Raw genomic sequence first — 21,784 nt, forward strand, 5'->3', positions numbered from 1 at the left:
TCCGAATAGTAGAATTGTCAAAGTCAGAAAAACAGCTATTAGTTGCTGCAATCACCTCCTCGTTTGAATAAAATCTTTGTCCCGCCAGCCGTTTATTCGAATTGGGGAACAAATAGTAGTCCGAAGGAGCCAAGTCTTGAGAATAGGGGGGATGTGAAACGAGTTGCAGTCCTATTTCCATTAATTTTGCGACCACATTTGCTGAGGTGTGTGCTTGTGCATTGTCATGATGGAAAAGGACTTTTTTGCCATCCAATCGTCGGCGTTTTTCTTGCAGCTCGGTTTTCAGACGGTCCAATAACGATGAATAATATTCACCTGTAATAGTTTTATCCTTTTCCAGATAGTTGATGAGTATTATCCCTTGGGAATCGCAAAAGACAGTCGCTATAACCTTTCCGACAGAAGGAATGGTCTTCGCCTTTTTTGGTGCAGATTGTCCCTTGGTAACCCATTGTTTAGATTGTTGTTTGGTCTCAGCAGTATAGTAATGTTAATTTTAATTTTAATAATGAACAGTACTGTTGCACTGTTTACCTAGAATTTACCTAGGTTTCAGCCAGGATTACCCAACTTTCTTCAGAATAACAGTATCTATCGTTTGTCCATAGTGGACATCGTCAAGCTAAAACTACAAATGCATAAATTATCGTCAGACTGTAAAACTTATCTGGCACTACCTCGGCCCCACTTCTCAACCACGATACGGCAGCCACGAGTGCTGAACTGGAAATATTTAAGTATAGTAATGTATCCATGTTTCATCCACAATGACGAAACGGCGCTTAAAGTCCTGCGGATTCTTCCTGAACAGCTGCAAACCATCCTTGCAACACTTCACACAATTCCATTTTTGGTCAAGCGTGAGCAATCGCAGAACCCATCTTGCAGATAGCTTTCTCATGTCCAAATGTTTATGTAAAGTATTACATACACATTCATTCGAGATGCACATAGCACTAGCAATCACAGGCACCTTATCTCTTTTGTCATCCATCAACATCATGGATTTTATCAATGATTTCTGGAGTCGTAACCTCCACAGGGCGTCGAGAGCGTTTAGTATCACTTGTGCCCATATGGTCACTCCGAAAATTTTGAAACCACTTATATAAACTGTTCTAATCGAAGGTGCAGAGTCACTGTAATGTTTATCAGTCTTCTATTTAGTCTCCTGAGGCGTTTTGTCTTTCATAAAGTAATGTTTAATCGCCACACGAAATCCTTTTTCGTCCATTTTTTGACAATGACTCGACCTCCTTCATTCACACGAATCCCTAACACAAAGAAATAGACCAATATGGCTGAAACTTGTTGCGCGTTTTTTTCCTAAGGTGCTACTAACTAAATATGACCTCGATACGCGCCGGTGGTGCCATCTCTCGGACTTTGCACGGACTTTTCTTCGCGTCCTCTGCTGCCATTTTGCTAAGGGGTCCCATTATTCTCTGTACATTTCAACTGCTGACCAATAACATATCCCCTACCAATTAGGTTTACCTCCCTTGACACAGGACACATGTTATTTTCCAGTAGCTGAAGTGAGTTTCACTGGCTCAGTTTCGATTTCAGTAGAAGACAACATCTCGTACCCGTTTGTTAGGTGGAGGACTGTAACATCCTGAGTTGTCTGTGATCCCTGTCTCCGCTGTACAGGACTCCTAGACCTATCATTGACCCCCCACTCACAGTCAAATGAATGAATAATGACGGGTCCGGTATTTTGTAGAAAAGAGATAGTATCCTCAAGAGAGGATAATGTTAAGATACATATGGTACAGAACACTTGTTCGTAGCAGCTTCCAGTCACTGGACAGGAAAGAGAGCGATTTCCAGCTGCTTACGAACAGCGACCAACTTATCCCATACCCGAGAACAGCGAACACGTGAGACTACATTGCGTCTGGTGCAATATTTTACAGAACGGTAATCAAGCGACTTTAAGCTTGCTGTGATCCTCTTTTAATTTTCGAGTCTGATATGCCATAACACAGTATGTTACTTGTTTATGGAAACTGTAAATCACAGCCGGCCGGTGTGGCCGAGCGGTTCTAGGCGCTTCAGTCTGGAACCGCGCGACCGCTATGGTCGCAGGTTGGAATCCTGCCTCGTGCATGGATGTGTGTGATGTCCTTAGGTTATTTAAAGTAATTCTAAGTTCTAGGGGAATGATGACCTCAGATGTTAAGTCCCATAGTGTTTAGCACCATTTTTTGTGTAAGTCACAAACGCCGATTTGTTAAGAAGTAGATCCCGCAAAACACTTGTAACTCACTGATATCTCTGCAAGCGTTCGAAAATTCTCGAAAATATACCTTTTTTTACGTAAATGTAAGACTAAATTAGAGGACTGTCGATTTTGAACAAGGGTACTGTGGTAAAAAAATTCTGGAAACGCAGGTGAAGTTTACAGTTGATAATAGTATGCTATACAATACCTTGTTGCCTTTTAGAGCTATACCAATATGGAACCGGAACGAGATATTTGTTACGAAAACAGAAAATTTTGAACTTTACCGTTCTTCAAAAACTTTTTCGGGTTGTGTTCACAAATAAAGTCGACAATAGCGTTACGCTACTTGAAATGCATGAGTATACAAGTCAAAAGAGAAAACTAAAATGACATTGTATTAACTTATTTATGGAAACTGTAAATCACAGGATCCGGTTTATTAAAAAATATATCACGCAAAATACATGTAACTTAGAAAAACCTCTGCAAGCGTCCGAAGATTCCCAAACATATACCCTGTTTTACGTACGTATATGACTAACTTAGGGAACCTTCGAGTCTGAACAAGGGTACTATGGTCAAAACTTTCTGAAAACACAGATTAAGTTTACACTTGACGATAGAAGACTACATAACAGCGGACATCAATTTTCTGAAAAGCTACAGGTTATGATTATTATTGAGAGATAGTACTACTCAGTATATGAAGACACCCGAAAGAGAGTTGATAAAATCAAACTGAAAAACATGTTTAAATTTTACGTCAAATCTTTAGTCCTAAAGTTTCTGAACGATTTTATTTCAGTGGAGACCGGTTGTGAAAGAAGCTGCCGTCAGCGCGCTTCGTAGCGCCTACTGATGTTGCCGAGGCTACACATGATTGCTACTCGTTTCTTGTTCTTCTCTTATTAACCTGAAAAAATGGGGAATCCTTCCAGCGAGCGCTGACACCATTTGCGACTGTGGGGCTGAAGATGATCTAAGCCACCTACTTGTATGCCCCCTCCTAGACAACCCGTGCACAATACAGGATGTTTACGAAGGAAATGGCAAAGCTATCGCAACTGCCTATTTTTTGGAAATGCCGACCGGACACGGAAGTGAATGAACGAATAAATGAACGATTTTTATCTACGCAACCGGTTTTATTCGGGGCAACTGAAATGCTGGCAATCGTCTTACTTACTTCAATAGAACCAAGTAAACGTGCGAATCAGACTAATTTTGCGTCTTATCTGATTTGGCGTCGCCTTTTGCACTAGCATGCCAAAGACGAACTCTGGAGCATCAGTATACTTCACAAAAGCTACGTGAAATGTGGAGGACAATAAATGCATATCCACTTGGAGCAGCTAACACGTCATAATCTATGCCTGTGGATATTACTGCATGTGAGTGTATTTTCTTTATCGTATTACTAAAGGCCAAATTTTCAAGCACTGCAAAGTCTTAAAACATGCATGCATTCAGACAGTCTCATATCGTCCGCCCCCGGTAGCTGAGTGGTCAGCGCGACGGACTGTCAATCCTGAAGGCCCGGGTTCGATTCCCGGCTGCGTCGGAGATTTTCTCCACTTAGGGGCTGGGTGTTTGTTGTCCTAATAATCATCATTTCACCCCCATCGACGCGCAAGTCGCCGAAGTGCCACGTCAAACCGAAAGACTTGCACCAGGCGAGCGGTCTACCCGACGGGAGGCCGCCCTCACACGCCATTCATTCATTCAGTATCATATCATTAAACATGTACAATGAGACAGCAAAACACTAAAAATATTCAGTATCAAAATTCTGTTCAGCATTTAGAAAAGCCGGCCGCGGTGGCGGTACGGTTCTAGGCGCTGCAGTCCGGAACCGTGGGACTGCTACGGTCGCCGGTTCGAATCCTGCCTCGGGCATGGATGTGTGTGATTGCCTTAGGTTAGTTAGGTTTAAGTAGTTCTAAGTTCTAGGGGACTGGTGACCTCAGATGTTAAGTCCCATAGTGTTCAGAGCCAGTTTGGGGGTTGGAACTTTAATAGTGACAACTATTTATTTACAGCTCATACAAAACAGATACGTGTTTCAAAGTTTTACTGACCTTCAAAGTAGTCACCAGTATTGCGTATAACCCGTTGCCGGCGATTTGGAAGTCGTAGGATACTCTTAGCAGTGCCAGTTGAGTTGATAGTTCGAGCGGCGCGGTCTATTGCCCACCGAATTTGTATCAGTCCTGAAGAAATGCCGTGAAGTGTCTCCTCCTGTTTAGAAATCGAGTTGAACCTACGGGGGCTCAAGTCAGGGGAGTGCCGTAGCAGGTATGCTGTTAATTTTTGGAACATAACCTACGACCAGCTTAGAGACAGAAGTGATGACACTTTCTGCAGGACCCGAGCATTATTTTGCAGGACAGTGCTCAGGCACGTACTGTATTTGACTGATGTGGCTCCTAAGTGCTATACCTGCTACTGCACTCCCTTGATTGAAGCCCTCCTGAGTTCAACTCGATTTCTAAACTGAAGGAAATACTTCACAACATTCGCTTCAGAACTGCTAAAAATTCGTCAGGCAATAGACCGCGCCGCTCGAACTGTCAACACAACTGGAACTGCTAAGAGTATCCTACGACTTCCACATCGCTGGCAACGTGTTTTACACAATGCTGATGACTGCTTTGAACGTCAGTAAAACTTTGAAACACGTATCTCTTTTGTACGAGTTGTAAATAAATAGTTGCCACTATTTAAGTTCCAACCCTCGTACTTCAGTATCTGTGTCACACTCTACAGCAGATTAAACAAACCTGAGGCCATGGCTGCTGCCCTTCTCTGTATACCTCAGTATCCCTGTTAGTCCTGTCTGGTTAAGGGTCCCAGACACTTGAGCAAGATTCTAGAACTGATTGCACGAGTGATTTGGAAGCAATCTCTTTTGTAGACTGATCGAACTTCCCCGGTATGCTACCAAAAACTGAAGTCTACCACCTGTTTTACCCACTTTTACCATTACTATTGTCTGCAAGGTCATTAAAATAAATATGAACGGCAAGAGTCCCAACATACTACTTGGGGGCACGATGACTCTCCAGCCAAGATAACATGCTGTGTGCTCCGTACCAAAAATTCCGCAGTCCAGTTACAAATTTCATTTGATACCGCATATGGTCGTACTTCCGACAATAAGCGTTGATATGGTACTGAGTCAAGCGTTTCTCGGGAATCATGAAATACTGCACCTTCCTGGTTGCCTTCATCCAAAGCTTTCAGTATGTCATGTGAGAAAAGTGCAAATTGGGTTTCACATGACCGATGTTTCCAAAATCCATGCTGTTTGGCATTGAGGAGGTCATTCTGTTCAAGATACCTCATTATGTGTGAGCTCATAATGTTTTCTAATATTTCTACAACAAATCGATGTCAAGGATATTGGACGGTAGTTTTGTGGATCATTTCTACCAGCCTTCCTGTGCCTTATTTCAAGAACTAGGCATGGTTTTTTGTTCGAGTAACATACGACAGATTATAGTTAGAAGAGGGGGTAACTTAGCCACAGATTCAATTTAGAATCCGACTGGAATTCCATCGGGGCCACAAGTTTTGTTCAGTGTTAACGATTTCAACTTATTTCATTCATTCGTTTGATGGCACAAGGATTAAATTGGAGCAATCCTCCTGGGTTTCCCTTTATAAAGGAACATTTGAAAATGGAGTTAAACAGAAAACGGAAATCAACATTTCAGCTTTCGCTTTGCTACCCTCAATTTCAGTTCCTATCTCACTCACTGGGACTGGATACTAACTTTGGTGCCACTACTAGCCTTTACATATGACCAGAATTTCCTTGGGTTTTGTGAAATATCATGTGACAGCATTCTGCACGGTTGTCATTGAAGGCGTCACCCATTGCTCTCTCGACAGTTAAACGCGTTTCCTTCAGCATCTCTTTGTGTATAGGCGTATGCTTTATTTTACACTTATCATGCAATAATCAGTTTCTTTAGGTTTTTCTTTACAGTGACTGTATACTCTGGAGGTTCCCTCCTGTTATGAACTGTTTGTTCTACGTTGTCTACATCTATCCAGTGTATGGTCAACTATTCTTTTAAACTTGATCCAGAGTTCCTCTTCATAAAACTACGGCAATTTCATCGATATTGCTATAAAATAAATACCCGAAATACGAGGAGCCTAAGTAAATGGAAAATATACAATCTAAAGTTCATTACAGTATACTTAATAGCAGATAATGAGGGAGTATTTTGCACTCATTTCGGTAGGAAACGAGAAGTTATGGATACGTTGGCAACACTGTCGTGTAACCAACGTGACGCCAGTGATTGCTTCTGTTTCTGACGTCGGGGGAAGGAACAAGGAAGTAAGTTGTTCAGTAATGTTTTGAGAAGAAAATTGAACGTGTTATTGTTATGAGCTTTTGAAATTGATAAAGCTCAATGCGGATTGTTCACCAGGTAATGTGTTAGGTTCTAAAAAAATCTACGTGAAATTGTATAAATAGTGTGTGAAATACCATCCTAACCTAGATTTCAAGAAAGTGTTCGTCCATCGATGGGACTCGCGACCTCCATATTCTTTAACGGTATTTTTTTTTTGCTTTTAAAGTAATATAATGTACATCATCAAAAGTTTACAGTGATTTTTTGTTAGTGTAGTTTGTTATAGATTCTCATGTTAACTGAAAAATCATTTCTTGGGTTCCAGTTTAGTGACCTTTAATGTTATTTTTTTACATACATTGGAAGTGTATGTAGTCACAAAATTATTGTGTTTACAGGACGACAGCAGAAATATGAAAAGTGAAGTCCGTAAAAGTCACCACCATAGTCGTCATCGCCATCATGAGCGCCATTCTAAACATAAACGACGGCAGGAAAGTTCATCGAAAACAGCCACTGATGACGCATCCCCAGCTCCTGTTCCGTCAGATACGTCGGGAAGTGAGAGATGTTTTCCTGTTGCCAAGGACCAATGTGGTGCTAGTGGCAGTGAATCTCCCGAAAACGTTGCACGGAAACCGCGACAAAGGGACGGTGAAAACACGCGTTGTGATGTGGTGACAATTTCAATTAGTGACACTGATAACGACGCAGAAGGAGATGAAGAGAAAGCCAAGAGAAGAAAGAAGCACAGGCATAAAGAAAAAAAGAAGAGAAGACATTGCAGGAAACAAAGGTTGGACGACGATCACACAGCTAATCATTTAAGTGAATCGCGAAGGAAACGTGATGGGGAAACTGATAATGACCGTTCGCCTGATCATCAGCATGAACAACAACAGATGCTAGTGAGGGTGAAACAGGAACCACTAAGCAGTGATGAAGAGACAAGGCGCCGTCAAAGAGCAAAGGGCCAGAAACAATCAGCAGACGTTAACGACAGGAACTTGCATTCCAACAGGTAGACGTAGTTCTTGCATTCTCATCTTAGTAGGATTTGCAACAAAAATGCGTAATATATTTAATGTGTTTTACATTACTGAGTGAGGAGATCTCAAAGTGTGGAGTCTTCCATAAAAACAAAAATGTAGGTGTGGACAGCACAGAGTTTCAACATAAATACATATGATAATTTTAATGTAATTTATCACACATGATTAATATAAACAGCATAGTTAGACATTGTGTATGTGTGGCAGCAGTATTACTGTTGGCAATACATATTTGTTCCCAATATTTAATTATATAATTATGTTCTTAAGAAGTTGATACTTAAAATGTTGTTTCGCAGTAAAATTGAACATCATTGCTGTTCATAAAAAAATACACCAGGGAACATAATTGTCGATTTTACTTTTGTAAGATTTCACTCAATTCTCTGGGGGTCATCATCTAAAGAGAAAATCACACTTCTTTTTTTCTTTGAAAAAACAGGGTTTCTATCTTTATGACCTTGATATTGTTAGAAAAGTAACTTCATAATTGTGTTCTACTCTTCATGACACTTTCTGATGAGCAGATATTTTGACATGGATGACATGAACAGTATTGCAGTTTCTTGTTCTCTGTGCACAGGGCTGTTGTGGTTATATGCATTGGAGATTCCTGGGTAGGCTTATTTTCATAGAAAGGCTGTTGCTTTGTATGTGCAGGCATGGGGGGGGGGGGGGGGTGTTCAGTATCATTTGTGTTGTGGATCCAAGTTGTATGTTATATTTATAATATGTGATGCAGGCAACCATAAAAAAAAATTGAAAACACATACGTAAAGTTTCATGCACATTAAGCATATGTGATGCAGAAAGCTGTGTGTCCATATAGGTTGTAAATGTCAGACAGCAACATAATTATCTGGTTCTAACAAATAGGCCTGTATTGCCTAGATCTGTAGTCGAAGAAAAAAAAAAGGGGGGGGCGCCCTCACTGTAACTTTGCTAGAGGGACTGGTGGGGCAAATAGTGTGTTAAAATATAACTTCCTCCCTACCCACGTCTCCTTTTATAGGTTACCAATTTGGTGTTTGGTAAATCTGACATTACTAATTGGTTTTGGTAGTCTTATATTCTGAACAAAATTGGCATTGTGTATGTTAATTTCATACTTGAAATAATTACTTTACTTTCATACAGGCCTGCTCCAACATCCAACTGTTGTTACATTTACACTATTTACATAATCCATTCTTGGGTGACAGATATTTCTTTCTTGAGTCTATATGTGACAAAATGTTCTCTTTGTTGAACCTGAGTTTTGCCCACATACATCTACAAAGTTGTGGACAATGCAATCTGTCAGCATTGTGTAACGTTACAAAGACATCATACAAACATGGGGGGTTTTAGGAGGGGATATTTTTGTTAATAACATATGAAGAACTTGATATTTTCAAGCTATAGAAAATAGAGTGGGGATATTAATATAGCTATAGGTTTATAAAAATATAATTGTCTTGTCAAATCATTGGCTTTGCCTACTCGCATCGAAACTATTGGCTTCCGACCTAACTGAGACCTGTGGCTGTACGGAGATCTCACTGTCACCAGAAACTAAGGGTCAACTGAAAACTGTGCCCCTCCCATTGGCTTGGACCTGTCTTGTGTGATTTCATTGTTGTGTCACTTATTTGAAATGGATCTTATTTGCAGAGTGCCTGTTGGAGTAAAGTGGTGGTGCATTCTAGTGTGAGATGTGTCTGTTCCTAAATCATTTGTAGGTGGTGTTGGTTTTGTTTTGTCTTGGACTTAGTTATGTGTGTTACTCAGTATTTTGGGAAGGAGTTATTGGCCACTGATTTGTTTTTTGTCTCAAAGTTGTTATTTTCGGGTGTTGACCATGGTCTGACATTTAATGTGATCGGTGGTGCTCTCTGTTGGTGTGTTTACGTGTTGTGTGTTAGGTGATGTTTTTGGTTTAGTTTGCGTGTGTGGCGTGTTTATCGGTTGCGTATTGTTGCTGTCAGTGGTTCTCGCTGTTGGTGTGTTTATGGTTAGTTACGTGGCGTATGAGGTTCATTTGCGTGGTAGCATTGCACGTGTGTGGTATTGGTGGTGACTGTGATTTCATCAGAATATTCTTCAGTGAGTTAACGATTTTGGTTTTGTTTTGTCAACATTATTGTAGGGTTTTTTCTGTTCGGTGTGTGTAAATTTTGGTAAATCGCTCTGTTTATGTCTTTGGTAGGTATGGATACGACTGGCAAGGCCAAAAGATTTTGGTTGTCGCCAATGATGAGGGACAGTGCATTGTCTCTAATAAAATTTCTTCAGCTATTTGGCCTGTTGGCTGAAGTCATGAAGTGAAGTGTGCAGTGTGTTGTGAAGAAATGAGGCTTACTAAAGTTCCAGCAGCTTGGATTAGGGACGGCTATATGTGGAGATGTCGTAAGGATAGCAGGTCAAGGGAAGTGCCCAATTCCAATTTTGTTTTTGTAGGTGTTTCCTTTTGTGGTAGGATTCATTGTGGTGGTGGTGAAAGTTTTGAGACTTGTAGTGTGGTATCAGTAGTTCCTGTTGACCTATTAGGTTAAGGGAAGTGTTCATTTCCAGTTTTTTGTTGTGCTTTTTGAATTAGTGATGATTGAGGACGTGGTTGTAGTTTTGGGTTTCATGATTTGGTACCGGTAATTGCTGTTGACCTATATAGGTCAAGGGAAGTGTTCGATTCCAGTGTATATTGTTTTTAGTTGATTTTGGGAAGGTTGTGGTCGTTTTATTTTATAGTTTTTGTTGTTTGGTGTAATGACGTGTGTTTACTTTATTCTATCCCCACCCAAAAATCCCCTATTTCCCCCGATTGTCCCGTTAGTTTCAGTATATTTTTGGAGGACTATGTGTTCGATAGGTTTTCGATCAATTTTTGTGTTTGTTGTCATGTTTACGTCATAGTCACGATATGGGAGTTTTTGTGAATTGTAGTTTCCGCCATATTGGTGACGTCATTGGTCAGAGCAGACTGGTGGAGTCGAATGTTTCCGTAAACCCAGTTTTGTATGTGTGTTATGTTGTGCTTGCCTAGATTTATTTGCCAGCTGGCTTTGTGTGGTATGTATCTTTTTATGGTATTTTTGTTCTTTATAGTCAGAATGAGTCTGTTGCTCATTGTTCTCACTTACTATTTTTAGCTGGTGCCCGAAGCTTAGGTGAAACAGCCACTTCATGTTCTGCACAGTATTTCTGTTTGCAAGCTTTCTCAGTGTTTTTTTTTTTATGAATCTTCAAAGAATAAGCAGTTTTCTTCAACTGCCTTCGTCAGAAGTAGTAGGCACAGTTACTATTTTCCTTAGGAAGTGAAGAATTTTGCTCCAGACACCTCTGTTGTTAATGATTGTATAATGTATGTAGTTACGCAAAGATACTTTCACCTTAAAAAAATTGTGCCCATAATAATAGAAATAGTAGAAACATTAAGAAATAAATATGAAGAAAATAATATAAAATTGTGATCCAGCTTTGCAGTCAGGTGCCTTTGCTGTAACTTTTAACGGTTGCAGAATGTTTCACTGAAAACCAATAATCTTATAATTTTTCTTAACAACACAAGAGCAAGAGAGAATTTGTTTGAAAGCAGACATCCTGGAGACCAGTGTATTTAGAGTATGTGGCAAACACTATGCCTTGTGTTTTGTGTAAAACAGTTCATCTCCTGTGTTACTGGTCACAGAAAGCTGCAGGTAACAGCACTTAGGTCGTGTTACTTGACTTCAGAAAAGCCTCCAGTAAAATTTAATATTTCCAGTTACAAAATTTAATATTACGTACAGCAAGAAATGGGTGTTGGGAATTTGTCTTACTAGACCCTTGTAAGTCGGATTTCATTAAATTGAAGGACTGGAAATACTTGTTTATGAACTTGCCAGATAAAAGTTTTCATTTTTAATGCTTGAAATTCGATCTCCAGCATCATTACAAAGCTAAAAAGTTCTCAAAGAATGTATTGGCATTTTAGAAATGATTTTTATAGTCAAGTATAATATACTCCACTTTCTAGATTATATTATGTATGCTTATATCTGATATTCAGTTATGTTATGGCAACAGCTTACAATGTTGTAAATCTGACCTGATTATTATTTTGCAATTTTCCTGATCTCTGACCATTTTGCAGTTTTCCACATTCAGTGTTTTCTATGCTGTGGTGATCTTGATACATTTTTGTGGCATTTAGTGTTAATAGAATCTGTTGTTCTTTAAATTTTTGTTCCATAACTTAATTCGCATTTCACAGCAGTCACAACAGTTTGAGGCCAGACCATCGTATAAAGGAGGAACCCCGTGATCGCTCTAGTTCTGGTGAGCGAAAGCCCCACCCAGAGCTACTTAGACGTGTTAAGCCAGAGAGGAGGAATGGAACCAGTGAAGATCACCACAGCCACCGAGATCGGAGGAATGGCCGGGTGAACGGTGAATCATCGTCATCCGTAAAGACTGAAAGGGATGATGATTCTCGTTCAAGGAGTAGGAGCAGAAGACGGAGGAACGATGAACAGGAGGAGCGATCCAGGTGAGTGACTGACTGACTGACTGAGAGGTGACACAGTGGAATCACATTAAAGTTTTTCCAACAGTTGAAAGTGCTTGATTGAAAAACAATAATATGAGTGTGTGCATTGGCACGGTGAGGACTGGGTAGAGTTGCTAAGTGCAGTTTCCGGAGGCTGTATTGGGGGAAAGGGCAAAAGACCAGTGGGAATGTTGGTGGAGTAAAACGTGTGTACTGCTGGAGTGGGTGGAAGACCGGGACGGGACTAGTGAAGTTAGAGGCCAGGGTCTATAGGAATGAGAGAACATACCTGCACAATTCACCCATTTAGGACCAAAGAAACATAACTCTAAAAACAGTATTTTAAGATAATTCGTTTTAAAGGTTTTTGTCTGAAATACTGAGTAATTTTCATATAATTTTTTACAAACCTTCTATGGTAAATAAATAGTATACTTCATTGACTGTTGTTTTCTAATAGGTGTTACATATGCTAGTCACTCGGTGGAGACTAATGCAATATTTTATGAAATTATCCACCTAGTTACGTTTGTCCGATCCTTAGCTTAAAGGCTGCTGCGGTATAACATATGAATGTCAAGCAAATAATACATAGCTTTAAGCAATGTTATCATTTGATAGATTACTGAAGTTGTATTAATAATGTCTTCATAAATACAGATTACATGAAATGAGCTATGGGAATGTGTGTCACAGCTATTCAGTGAGTGCTATAAGCAAGAGAACTGTGATGCAGAATACATAAAAGCCATTAATATTTTCACTTTATATTATTTGTCTGCAGTCACATTGAACTTAACAATAAATAATTTACAGGTAACAGAAATGTCGTGTTTTTCAATCTTCACATAACAAACATAGGAAAAATCATTTTAGCGAAACACAGTGCTACCTCACACTTGTTTTTCTGTTTGTGGATTACTGTTTCAAAAATAATACAACACAGACATTTAAACGAGCTAAAATTAGTGGTTTCATGAAATAGCTAACGTGATGAACTAGGAACAGTAATAAGGGATACAAAAAACGAGAATAAACATGAAGTCTATTCCTGTGATTCCTCTATGTTTTCCTCATTTTCTAAATCGTTAACAGCATTGAGTCCTTGGTATAATTTGTGATACATAGGAGGTATAATACCCTTATTACATAAATCTATAAGATCTTTTTTCTTTACGTATGTAGAGAAGATTGTCATATGCTGGCAGATAGTATTATCTTTAGGTCCTGAATTCGAAGAATTTCGTAGGCCAGCCCTTTTCTTGGTGTGCAAAACTTGAAAGTCATAATGATCGTAGGAATACTTGAAAAACATCGTGTCACGCTGTTCTTTCGTATTTTGCATCCAATCAATCTTAAGTCATTTCACAGTTTCTCCATTTTCAGCAGTTTTCCTATTCTGAATTATTTTCTTCTGAAGCTGGATGAAATCTAAAATTTGAGTGTTACCCATCTTTGTCACTCTGTACTTGTTCAGGTCATTCTTAAAATTGTACACCAGCCAATGCGGCCAGAAACATCTATGTGTTTTCTTTTTCTTTCGATGCTCGCAAACACTGAGTCTACTTCCATTTGGCTCAAAAAAGCATTGGTCGATAGTTGGAATGCCCGGTGCATTCGCTGCATGCAAACACATAGTGCTCATGTTGGCATTCCTCTTCTGGCCCCCACATGTATCAGAAAACAAGGTTATCGGTTTTTTTTGTTCATGATTTTTTCAAAAAAATCCCACAGAAATGAAGCCTCCTTTTTGCTGTTGTCCCGTCCCACATGTAGCAATCAGTTTTGTTTTCTCCTATATTAAGAACTGTGAGATTGTACATGGAGAGTCTTCTTTATAGAATACTGCCTTTTCTTTCACTTATGGGCAGTGAAGCACAGCTTGTAAGTGAGATTCAACTAGCAAAGATTTGCCTTTTCTTGCACTTTCTTTCTTAATGTTCTTAAAATCCCTTGCCATTTCTTTCCTTTTCTTCAAATGCTCTTCCTGTTCCCTTTTAAAATCTTTGTCTTCCTTTTCTTCGGCCAGGTGTGAAAACCTTAAACATTTATCACACACATCTTTTCGTGGGCTGTGGAATTTCAGATTAAACTCCTTTGTGACTATCTCCCCATACTATCATAATTTATTGACTGTCTTTCCTTCCTCATAGCATTGTACCTGATACAACTCATACATTATCTTCATGCTCATATGGGCAGGTAAATAATCTGCTGTACATTATTTCCTCTTGTAATGAGAAGGAAGGGCAGGAAAACTCTTTAACGTGTTTCCTTATAGCCTCTTTACTTTCTTCTGCTCTCTTTATATCTGGTTCATGACACCCTCTTCACTCTTTCTCAATTATGTGATGTTCACCTCTCTTTTTAATAGCATTCCTTACAAAGATTTCATAAACGTCAAAAGTCTTGAGAAAAAACTGCATACACACTTGAATCTTATCAGAACCCTTTAGTAAATATAATTTCTTGATCCTCTTCCTTCATGAGTTATCCTATTTTGTCCTCGCACCTTTTTTCTCTTTGTCTTCCACATACTTACTTAGGTACTGCGTTTGTAGCTCAACTGATCAAAGTTCCCAGTAAACTCTATGGATATTTTGTCAGTCTTGCTCAGTAAACTTATTGTTGAACTGTTCTGGACATCTACAGCAATCTTTCGGCTTCACATTTCTTGCAGGAACTTCACAATTCTTCATAAAAATACATGCTCTACCATGCTGTCAATTGATTTTTCTTTGATTCCTTTTCCATTTCTCTTCCACCGCTTCCATATTTCGTTTTCTTCTTTTGTTATTCAATACCAGCTTTGGCATCTGCAGTATCCCTGTCCTGATTGTGATGATTTACTTGTGCACTAGTTGCATCCTCAGCAGTTTTTATGATGTTCTTTACAAGGGACATTGTATGCTCAACACTGCTGTCTGTAACAATAACATGACAGGTATTCAGAGAAAGGGGGGAAAAATTACTGAAACCTGCTATAGTGTCTAGTAATTGTTTGGCTTCTCACCAGAATCTGTAGTGTTGTCCGGTTTTGTAGGATGGATCATCATCTGTATCTGGACCAATTAATGTACTGAGCATCTCCACATCATGTTCTTCCTCAGCTATGAATATAAATAATAATGTCAACACCACTAATAGCTATAATACTACTACTACTACTACTACTACTACTACTACTACTAATAATAATAATAATAATAATAATAATAATAATAATAATAATCCCCGTGGAGGCCCGGGAAAAGAATAGGCCTCCGGTATGTTCTGCCAGTCGTAAAAGGTGACGAAAAGAACAAACCACTAATAGGGCTAACCCCCCCTTTTAGTGTGATTAGTTGGTTCAGGACACAACTAAAGAAGCCTCGGACAAGCGCCGTCGTGGTCGGGGACGATGCTTGAACCCTATGCCCGCCCACAATGGTAACGACACTGCTAGCCAACTGGAAAATGATTTAAATCCAAATAGAGGTGTTTTGCAGGATATGCTTCCTGCAACCACCCTAGAAGGAAAACAAAGACAGAGGATGAGATGGTCAGATGAAGTTAATCGACACCTCATGTTCTGTTATTACCAAGCAACAAACCTAGGAACCAACACAACTGGATACAGATCACAAGTATACACAACATTCATTACCAGATACCCAGAATTAAAATTTTTAACAGAACAGCGACTAGCTGATCAGATCCGTGTAATAATAAAAAATAACAGGATACCCCAGTCAGAATTAGAAGACATCAAACAACAAATACTGGAACAAAATAATGTGCAATCAGAAAAAGAAGAAAATACAGTAATGGACTCACACATCCCAGAGCAAACAAACAAAGAACAACACGCATCAATTAAACAATCAGAGGAAAACGAAATCTTAAGACTGCCACCAGAACAAGTACAAATAGAACTCGAAGTGACACACATGTTACACATAGAAGAAAAATTTCAGCTGACACAAATACAGACATTAGACCATTCTTGCATAGATCGCCAAATAACCCACAAGTCGAAACAAGAATAAAAACTATCAACACAATCATACACAACAAAATAAATGAAAACACAACTATGGAAGAGTTACAACTACTGGTTCATATAGGAGCACTCACTACACTAAATATACACACTAGGCAGAGATCAGAACCAACCAACACACAGAAGAAACCCACAAAACCAGCATGGCAACACAGGTTACAGATCAGAATAGAAAAACTGAGAAAAGACATTGGACAGCTAACACAATTTACAAGACATCAAATGTCAGAAGAAAAAAAACGAAAAAGGTTCGGTAAAATCTCACAACAAGAAGCGATAGAGCAATTAGATGGAAAGAAGCAGAAATTACAAGCATTGGGCAAACGACTTAGAAGATACTAAAAAAGTGAAAATAGAAGGAAACAAAACCAAACATTCAACACAAACCAAAAGAAATTTTACCAGACAATAGGTAAGACACACATTAAAATAGACAATCCACCAAACATAACAGACATGGAACACTTCTGGAGCAACATATGGTCAAACCCGGTATAACATTACAGGCATGCACGGTGGATAGAAGCAGAAACAGACACATACAAGATGATACGACAAATACCTGAAGTGATAATTTTGCAACATGAAGTCACCAAAGCAATTAATTCTACTCACAATTGGAAAGCCCCTGGAAAAGATAAAATAGCAAATTTCTGGCTAAAGAAGTTCACCTCAACACATTCACATCTAACTAAATTATTTAACAGTTACATTGCAGACCCATACACATTCCCTGATACACTTAACACATGGAATAACTTAAATGAAATCTAAAGATCAAGCAGACAGCAAACCCAGCTAAATACCGCCCCATAACATGCCTACCAACAATATACAAAATATTAACTTCAGTCGTTACACAGAAATTAATGACACATACAACGCAGAACAAAATTATAAATGAAGAACAAAAAGGCTGTTGGAAAGGAGCATGAGGATGTAAAGAGCAACTGATAATAGATGGAGAGGTGACATATCAAGCTGAAACTAAACAAAGGTCGCTACACTACGCATACATTGATTACCGAAAAGCTTTTGATAGTGTACCCCACCCATGCTTACTACAAATATTGGAAATATACAAAGTAGATCCTAAATTGATACAGTTCCTAAACATAGTAATGAAAAATTGGAAAACCACACTTAATATCCAAACAAATTCAAGTAATATCACATCACAGCCAATACAGATTAAGTGTGGAATATAGCAAGGAGACTTATTAAGTCCTTTCTGGTTCTGTCTTTCTCTGAACCCACTATCCAACATGCTAAATAATACAAATTATGGATACAATATTACTGGAACATACCCACACAAAATCACACATTTGCTATACATGGATGATCTAAAACTACTGGCAGCAACAAATCAACAACTCAACCAATTACTAAAGATAACAGAAGTATTCAGCAATGATATAAATATGCCTTTTGGAACAGGCAAATGTAAGAAAAATAGCATAGTCAAGGGAAAACACACTAAACAAGAAGATTACGTATTGGATAACCACAGCGACTGCATAGAAGCAATGGAAAAAAACAGATGCCTATAAATATCTAGGATACAGACAAAAAATAGGAATAGATAATACAATATTAAAGAATAACTAAAAGAAAAGTATAGACAAAGACTAACAAAAATACTGAAAACAAAATTGACAGCAAGAAACAAAACAAAAGCTATAAATACTTCCACTATACTAATATCACCTACTCATTTGGAGTAGTGAAATGGAGTAACACAGACCTAGAAGCACTCAATACACTTAAACGATCACAATGCCACAAATATAGAATACATCACATACATTCAGCAACAGAAAGATTCACATTAAGCAGAAAGGAAGGAGGAAGGGGATTTATCGACATAAAAAACCTACATTATGGACAGGTAGACAATTTAAGAAAATTCTTTCTAGAACGAGCAGAAACTAGCAAAATACACAAAGCAATCACTCATATAAATACATCGGCTACACCACTGCAATTTCATAACCACTTCTACAACCCTTTAGATCACATAACATCAACAGATATGAAGAAAGTAAATTGGAAAAAGAAAACACTACATGGCAAGCACCCGTATCATCTAACACAGCCACACCTCGATAAGACGCATCCAACACATGGCTAAGAAAAGGCAATATATACAGTGAGACGGAAGGATTCATGATTGCAATACAGGATCAAACAATATACACCAGATATTACAGCAAGCATATTATTAAAGATCCCAATACCACAACAGATAAATGCAGACTTTGTAAACAACAAATAGAAACAGTAGATCACATCACAAGCGGATGTACAATACTAGCAAATACAGAATACCCCAGAAGACATGACAATGTAGCAAAAATAATACATCAACAGCTTGCCTTACAATATAAATTTATAGAACAACACGTTCCCACATACAAGTATGCACCACAAAATATACTGGAGAATGATGAATACAAATTATACTGGAACAGAACCATTATAACAGATAAAACACCACATAACAAACCTGACATCATACTCGCCAATAAAAAGAAGAAATTAACAAAACTAATCGAAATATCCATACCCAATACAACAAATATACAGGAGAAAAAATTGCAAAATACATCAGACTGGCTGAGGAAGTCAAGGACATGTGGCATCAGGATAAAGTTGACATTATACCAATTATACTAACAACTACAGGAGTCATACCACACAATATCCACCAGTACATCAATGCAATACAGCTACATCCAAACTTATATACACAACTACAGAAATCCGTAATTATTGATACATGTTCAATTACCCGAAAGTTCCTAAATGCAATATAACATATACCGTACAGTTAAAAGGAAGTCGCGCTTGATCAAGGTCCGAGTCAGTTTCTACTTTAGATCAGACATAACGTCTGAGATAAGAAAGAAATAATAATAATAATAATAATAATAATAATAATAATAATAATAATAATAATAATAATTACCACTATCACCACCCCCATAACTATCAGTGACAGCCATTGCAGTAGTTTACATACTGTAAGTATAAATTTATTATATTGTAGACAGTATTATTTACTCACATTGCCACTTCAGACACTCAAATCATTTTAATATTGTTTGTCATATTAAAATTGCTATTTCTTAGGTACATACGATGTAGAAAGGGTACTGCAAATGTGAGACCATGGCCTGATGTAAGAGGGGCTAAAATTAGATCAGGTTAAATAAGTAAATAACTGCTAGTGAATGATACGTGTACATTACTGACCCTGCAACAAAACAGTAATCTTCACAGTGAAAGGCACCGTCATCTCCACAGCCCAAAAAATGTGACAAGTTCACAGCAACATCAAATTAATTCTAATTAATAATACATGTGTGTTTTAATGCAGTTTTCTGTAAGGGTTTTTTTTTCCATCTGGTCAGACAGTCACAGGAAAGTTCTGCTATATTGAGTAGATTTACAGATGTTACACCAAACATTCTGGGGGTAGGACAACAGACGGGTTGCTGCATTATTTCTTTCTCTTACTGAAAATGAAATAAAGGTTTAAAGGGCAGCATTTTGGCTCCATAGAAGAGATTAAAGTGTAATCGGCCAACAGAATTTCAGCACTACCCCAACGAGGGGAAAATCAACAGAAATGTTGCATACAAGGTCTGTTCAAAAAATTCTGGATCATTTGCAACATCGTGCCAGTGATGTGTTGGAGCGAAATGTGGTTGGCATCCCTGCATGTACCTGTATTTAATGTGTAACTGCCGGAAGTTTCATTGTTGTATATCTGTTAGTTATTTTTCGGTGCTGTATTGAGTAGAATGTTATGTCGCACATGGCAGAGTTAGAGGAGCAAGTCATCTGCATTAAATTTTGCATGAAACTCAAGAAAATCTTGAGACATACACCAAATGATGCAGGAAGGCTATGGTGATGAGTGTTTAAGCTGTACTTGGTATTATGAATGGTTCACAAAGTTTAAAAATATCCAGACGGAAGTTGAAGATGACCCTCCTTCAGGATGCCCTTTGATGTCTGTCCACATAATTAACTGTCTGAGAGATTGCCGAAGAATTTAACAATTCAGTAATATCATGCCATGAAATCCTGACAGAGCATCATGGAAGGCATAATGTTGCCACCAAGTTTGTCCCATGGCTCATGAGTCAAGACAGAGACCTTCGCCTCACAGTCTGTGAAGAGGTTTTGGGTCATACAAATGAGAACGAGATGTTCCTTGAGAGAATCATAACTGGTGATGAGACGTGGTTCTATGGTTTTTCATGTTGAGACAAAGTTTGTCTTCATAATGGGTCAGGAAAGCTTTTCCTAGGCCAAAAATAGCTCTTCAGGTCAGGTCAAATGTCAAAGCCATGCTGATAGTTTTCTTTGACTTTGGAGGGTTAGTTAATCATGAGTTCCTACCACAGGGACAAACTGTTAATCGATGATACTATCTGGTATGTTACGACACCTGCAAGAAAATGTGAGAAGGAAATGCTCTGAAACGTGCGAGACAATTCATGGCTCTTGCATCATGATAACGCAGCCCTGTTGGTGCGTGACAATTGCATAAAAAATGAAATAATTGTACTGCCTCATTCTCCATCCTCTCCAGACATGGCCCCTGCAGGCTTCACCCCCACCCCTCACCCCAGTTTAAAATTCTTGCTGAAAGACGAAGGTTTGCAACGATAAACGAGATTAAAGAAAATTCGCAGATGGTGCTTCACGAGATCCCGCTAGAGGCGTGCCAAGACAGCTTCTGGATGTGGAAGCGGCTTTGGGAGCAGTATATCAATTGGGAGGAGAGTATTTTGGAGGAGACAATGCACAATAACTAAATGGTAAGCATAGAAAAATTTTGTGGACCAAGTTCAGGAATGTTTTGGACAAACATTGTACAAGTGCATGGAGACTACCTTGACAGTGAATGTTGGAAATTAAGTTGTAAGTTTTGTAATTCTTGCAGGATATTCTCAGACATTTCGGGCAGCACCTTGTAAATGAACATACTCGGTGAATGCTACAGAGAGACAGACTGAGGCAGTATCCGTTGTTTCTATTTAAAGATTCAATTGGGAAGATTTTTGCGAGAAGTTAAAATAAAGAGCAATTACATAAAAGACAGGGATTATAGGTAATACTTGCACACATTTTGAAGTGAAGCTATTTTGGTTACCTGTTGGCTGTATATTTATGTTTTACCAGTAATGGTACACATTTTTGTCAAATAAAAAATAGCATATTTTTTTTCCAAAAAGAACTTCCTGAGATGTGAGGAAACGCATTAAAGAAAGACAGTGTTGTAAAACCTCCCCCTGCATAAACTTTCTGTGCCAAGTCTTTAAATTACATCAGATGGTTGCCTATTTGGGATTTAATCATGCCCATTAGTATGGCTATCAGTTGAACACTAATACTTTCTTGTTACTGTTCCATCCCTTTATTGAGCTGTGAATCAATTTTTACTGCTTTTGCACACACAGAATGACACTCTGCTTATATTTCATGCTTAGGTATTCTCAACAATCTGAGGCATATTAGAATGCAAAAACAAAATAAACAGATGCAAATAGTTCAATTATTGTG

The 21,784-nt window shown here is 38.5% G+C and overlaps 1 protein-coding gene across 3 annotated transcripts in view; it reads left to right on the top strand.

The window, feature by feature from the left end:
• The window catches only part of LOC126292054 (smad nuclear-interacting protein 1), a 73,338-nt gene that overhangs the window by 35,098 nt on the left and 16,456 nt on the right, over window positions 1-21,784 (top strand). Inside the window, exons 1-3 of one of the 3 annotated variants that reach the window (XM_049985856.1) lie at window positions 6,232-6,584; window positions 7,002-7,624; window positions 11,887-12,162. In XM_049985856.1, coding sequence (XP_049841813.1) covers window positions 6,456-6,584; window positions 7,002-7,624; window positions 11,887-12,162 — 1,028 coding nt within the window. In that variant the 5' untranslated portion in view covers window positions 6,232-6,455. Of the gene's footprint in view, window positions 1-6,231; window positions 6,679-7,001; window positions 7,625-11,886; window positions 12,163-21,784 lie in introns of those variants that run through there. The other 2 variants (XM_049985858.1, XM_049985857.1) reach the window with 2 other exon arrangements.

Source organism: Schistocerca gregaria, chromosome 9 (genome assembly GCF_023897955.1).
Source record: "Schistocerca gregaria isolate iqSchGreg1 chromosome 9, iqSchGreg1.2, whole genome shotgun sequence".
Classification (NCBI taxonomy): Eukaryota; Metazoa; Arthropoda; class Insecta; order Orthoptera; family Acrididae; genus Schistocerca; species Schistocerca gregaria.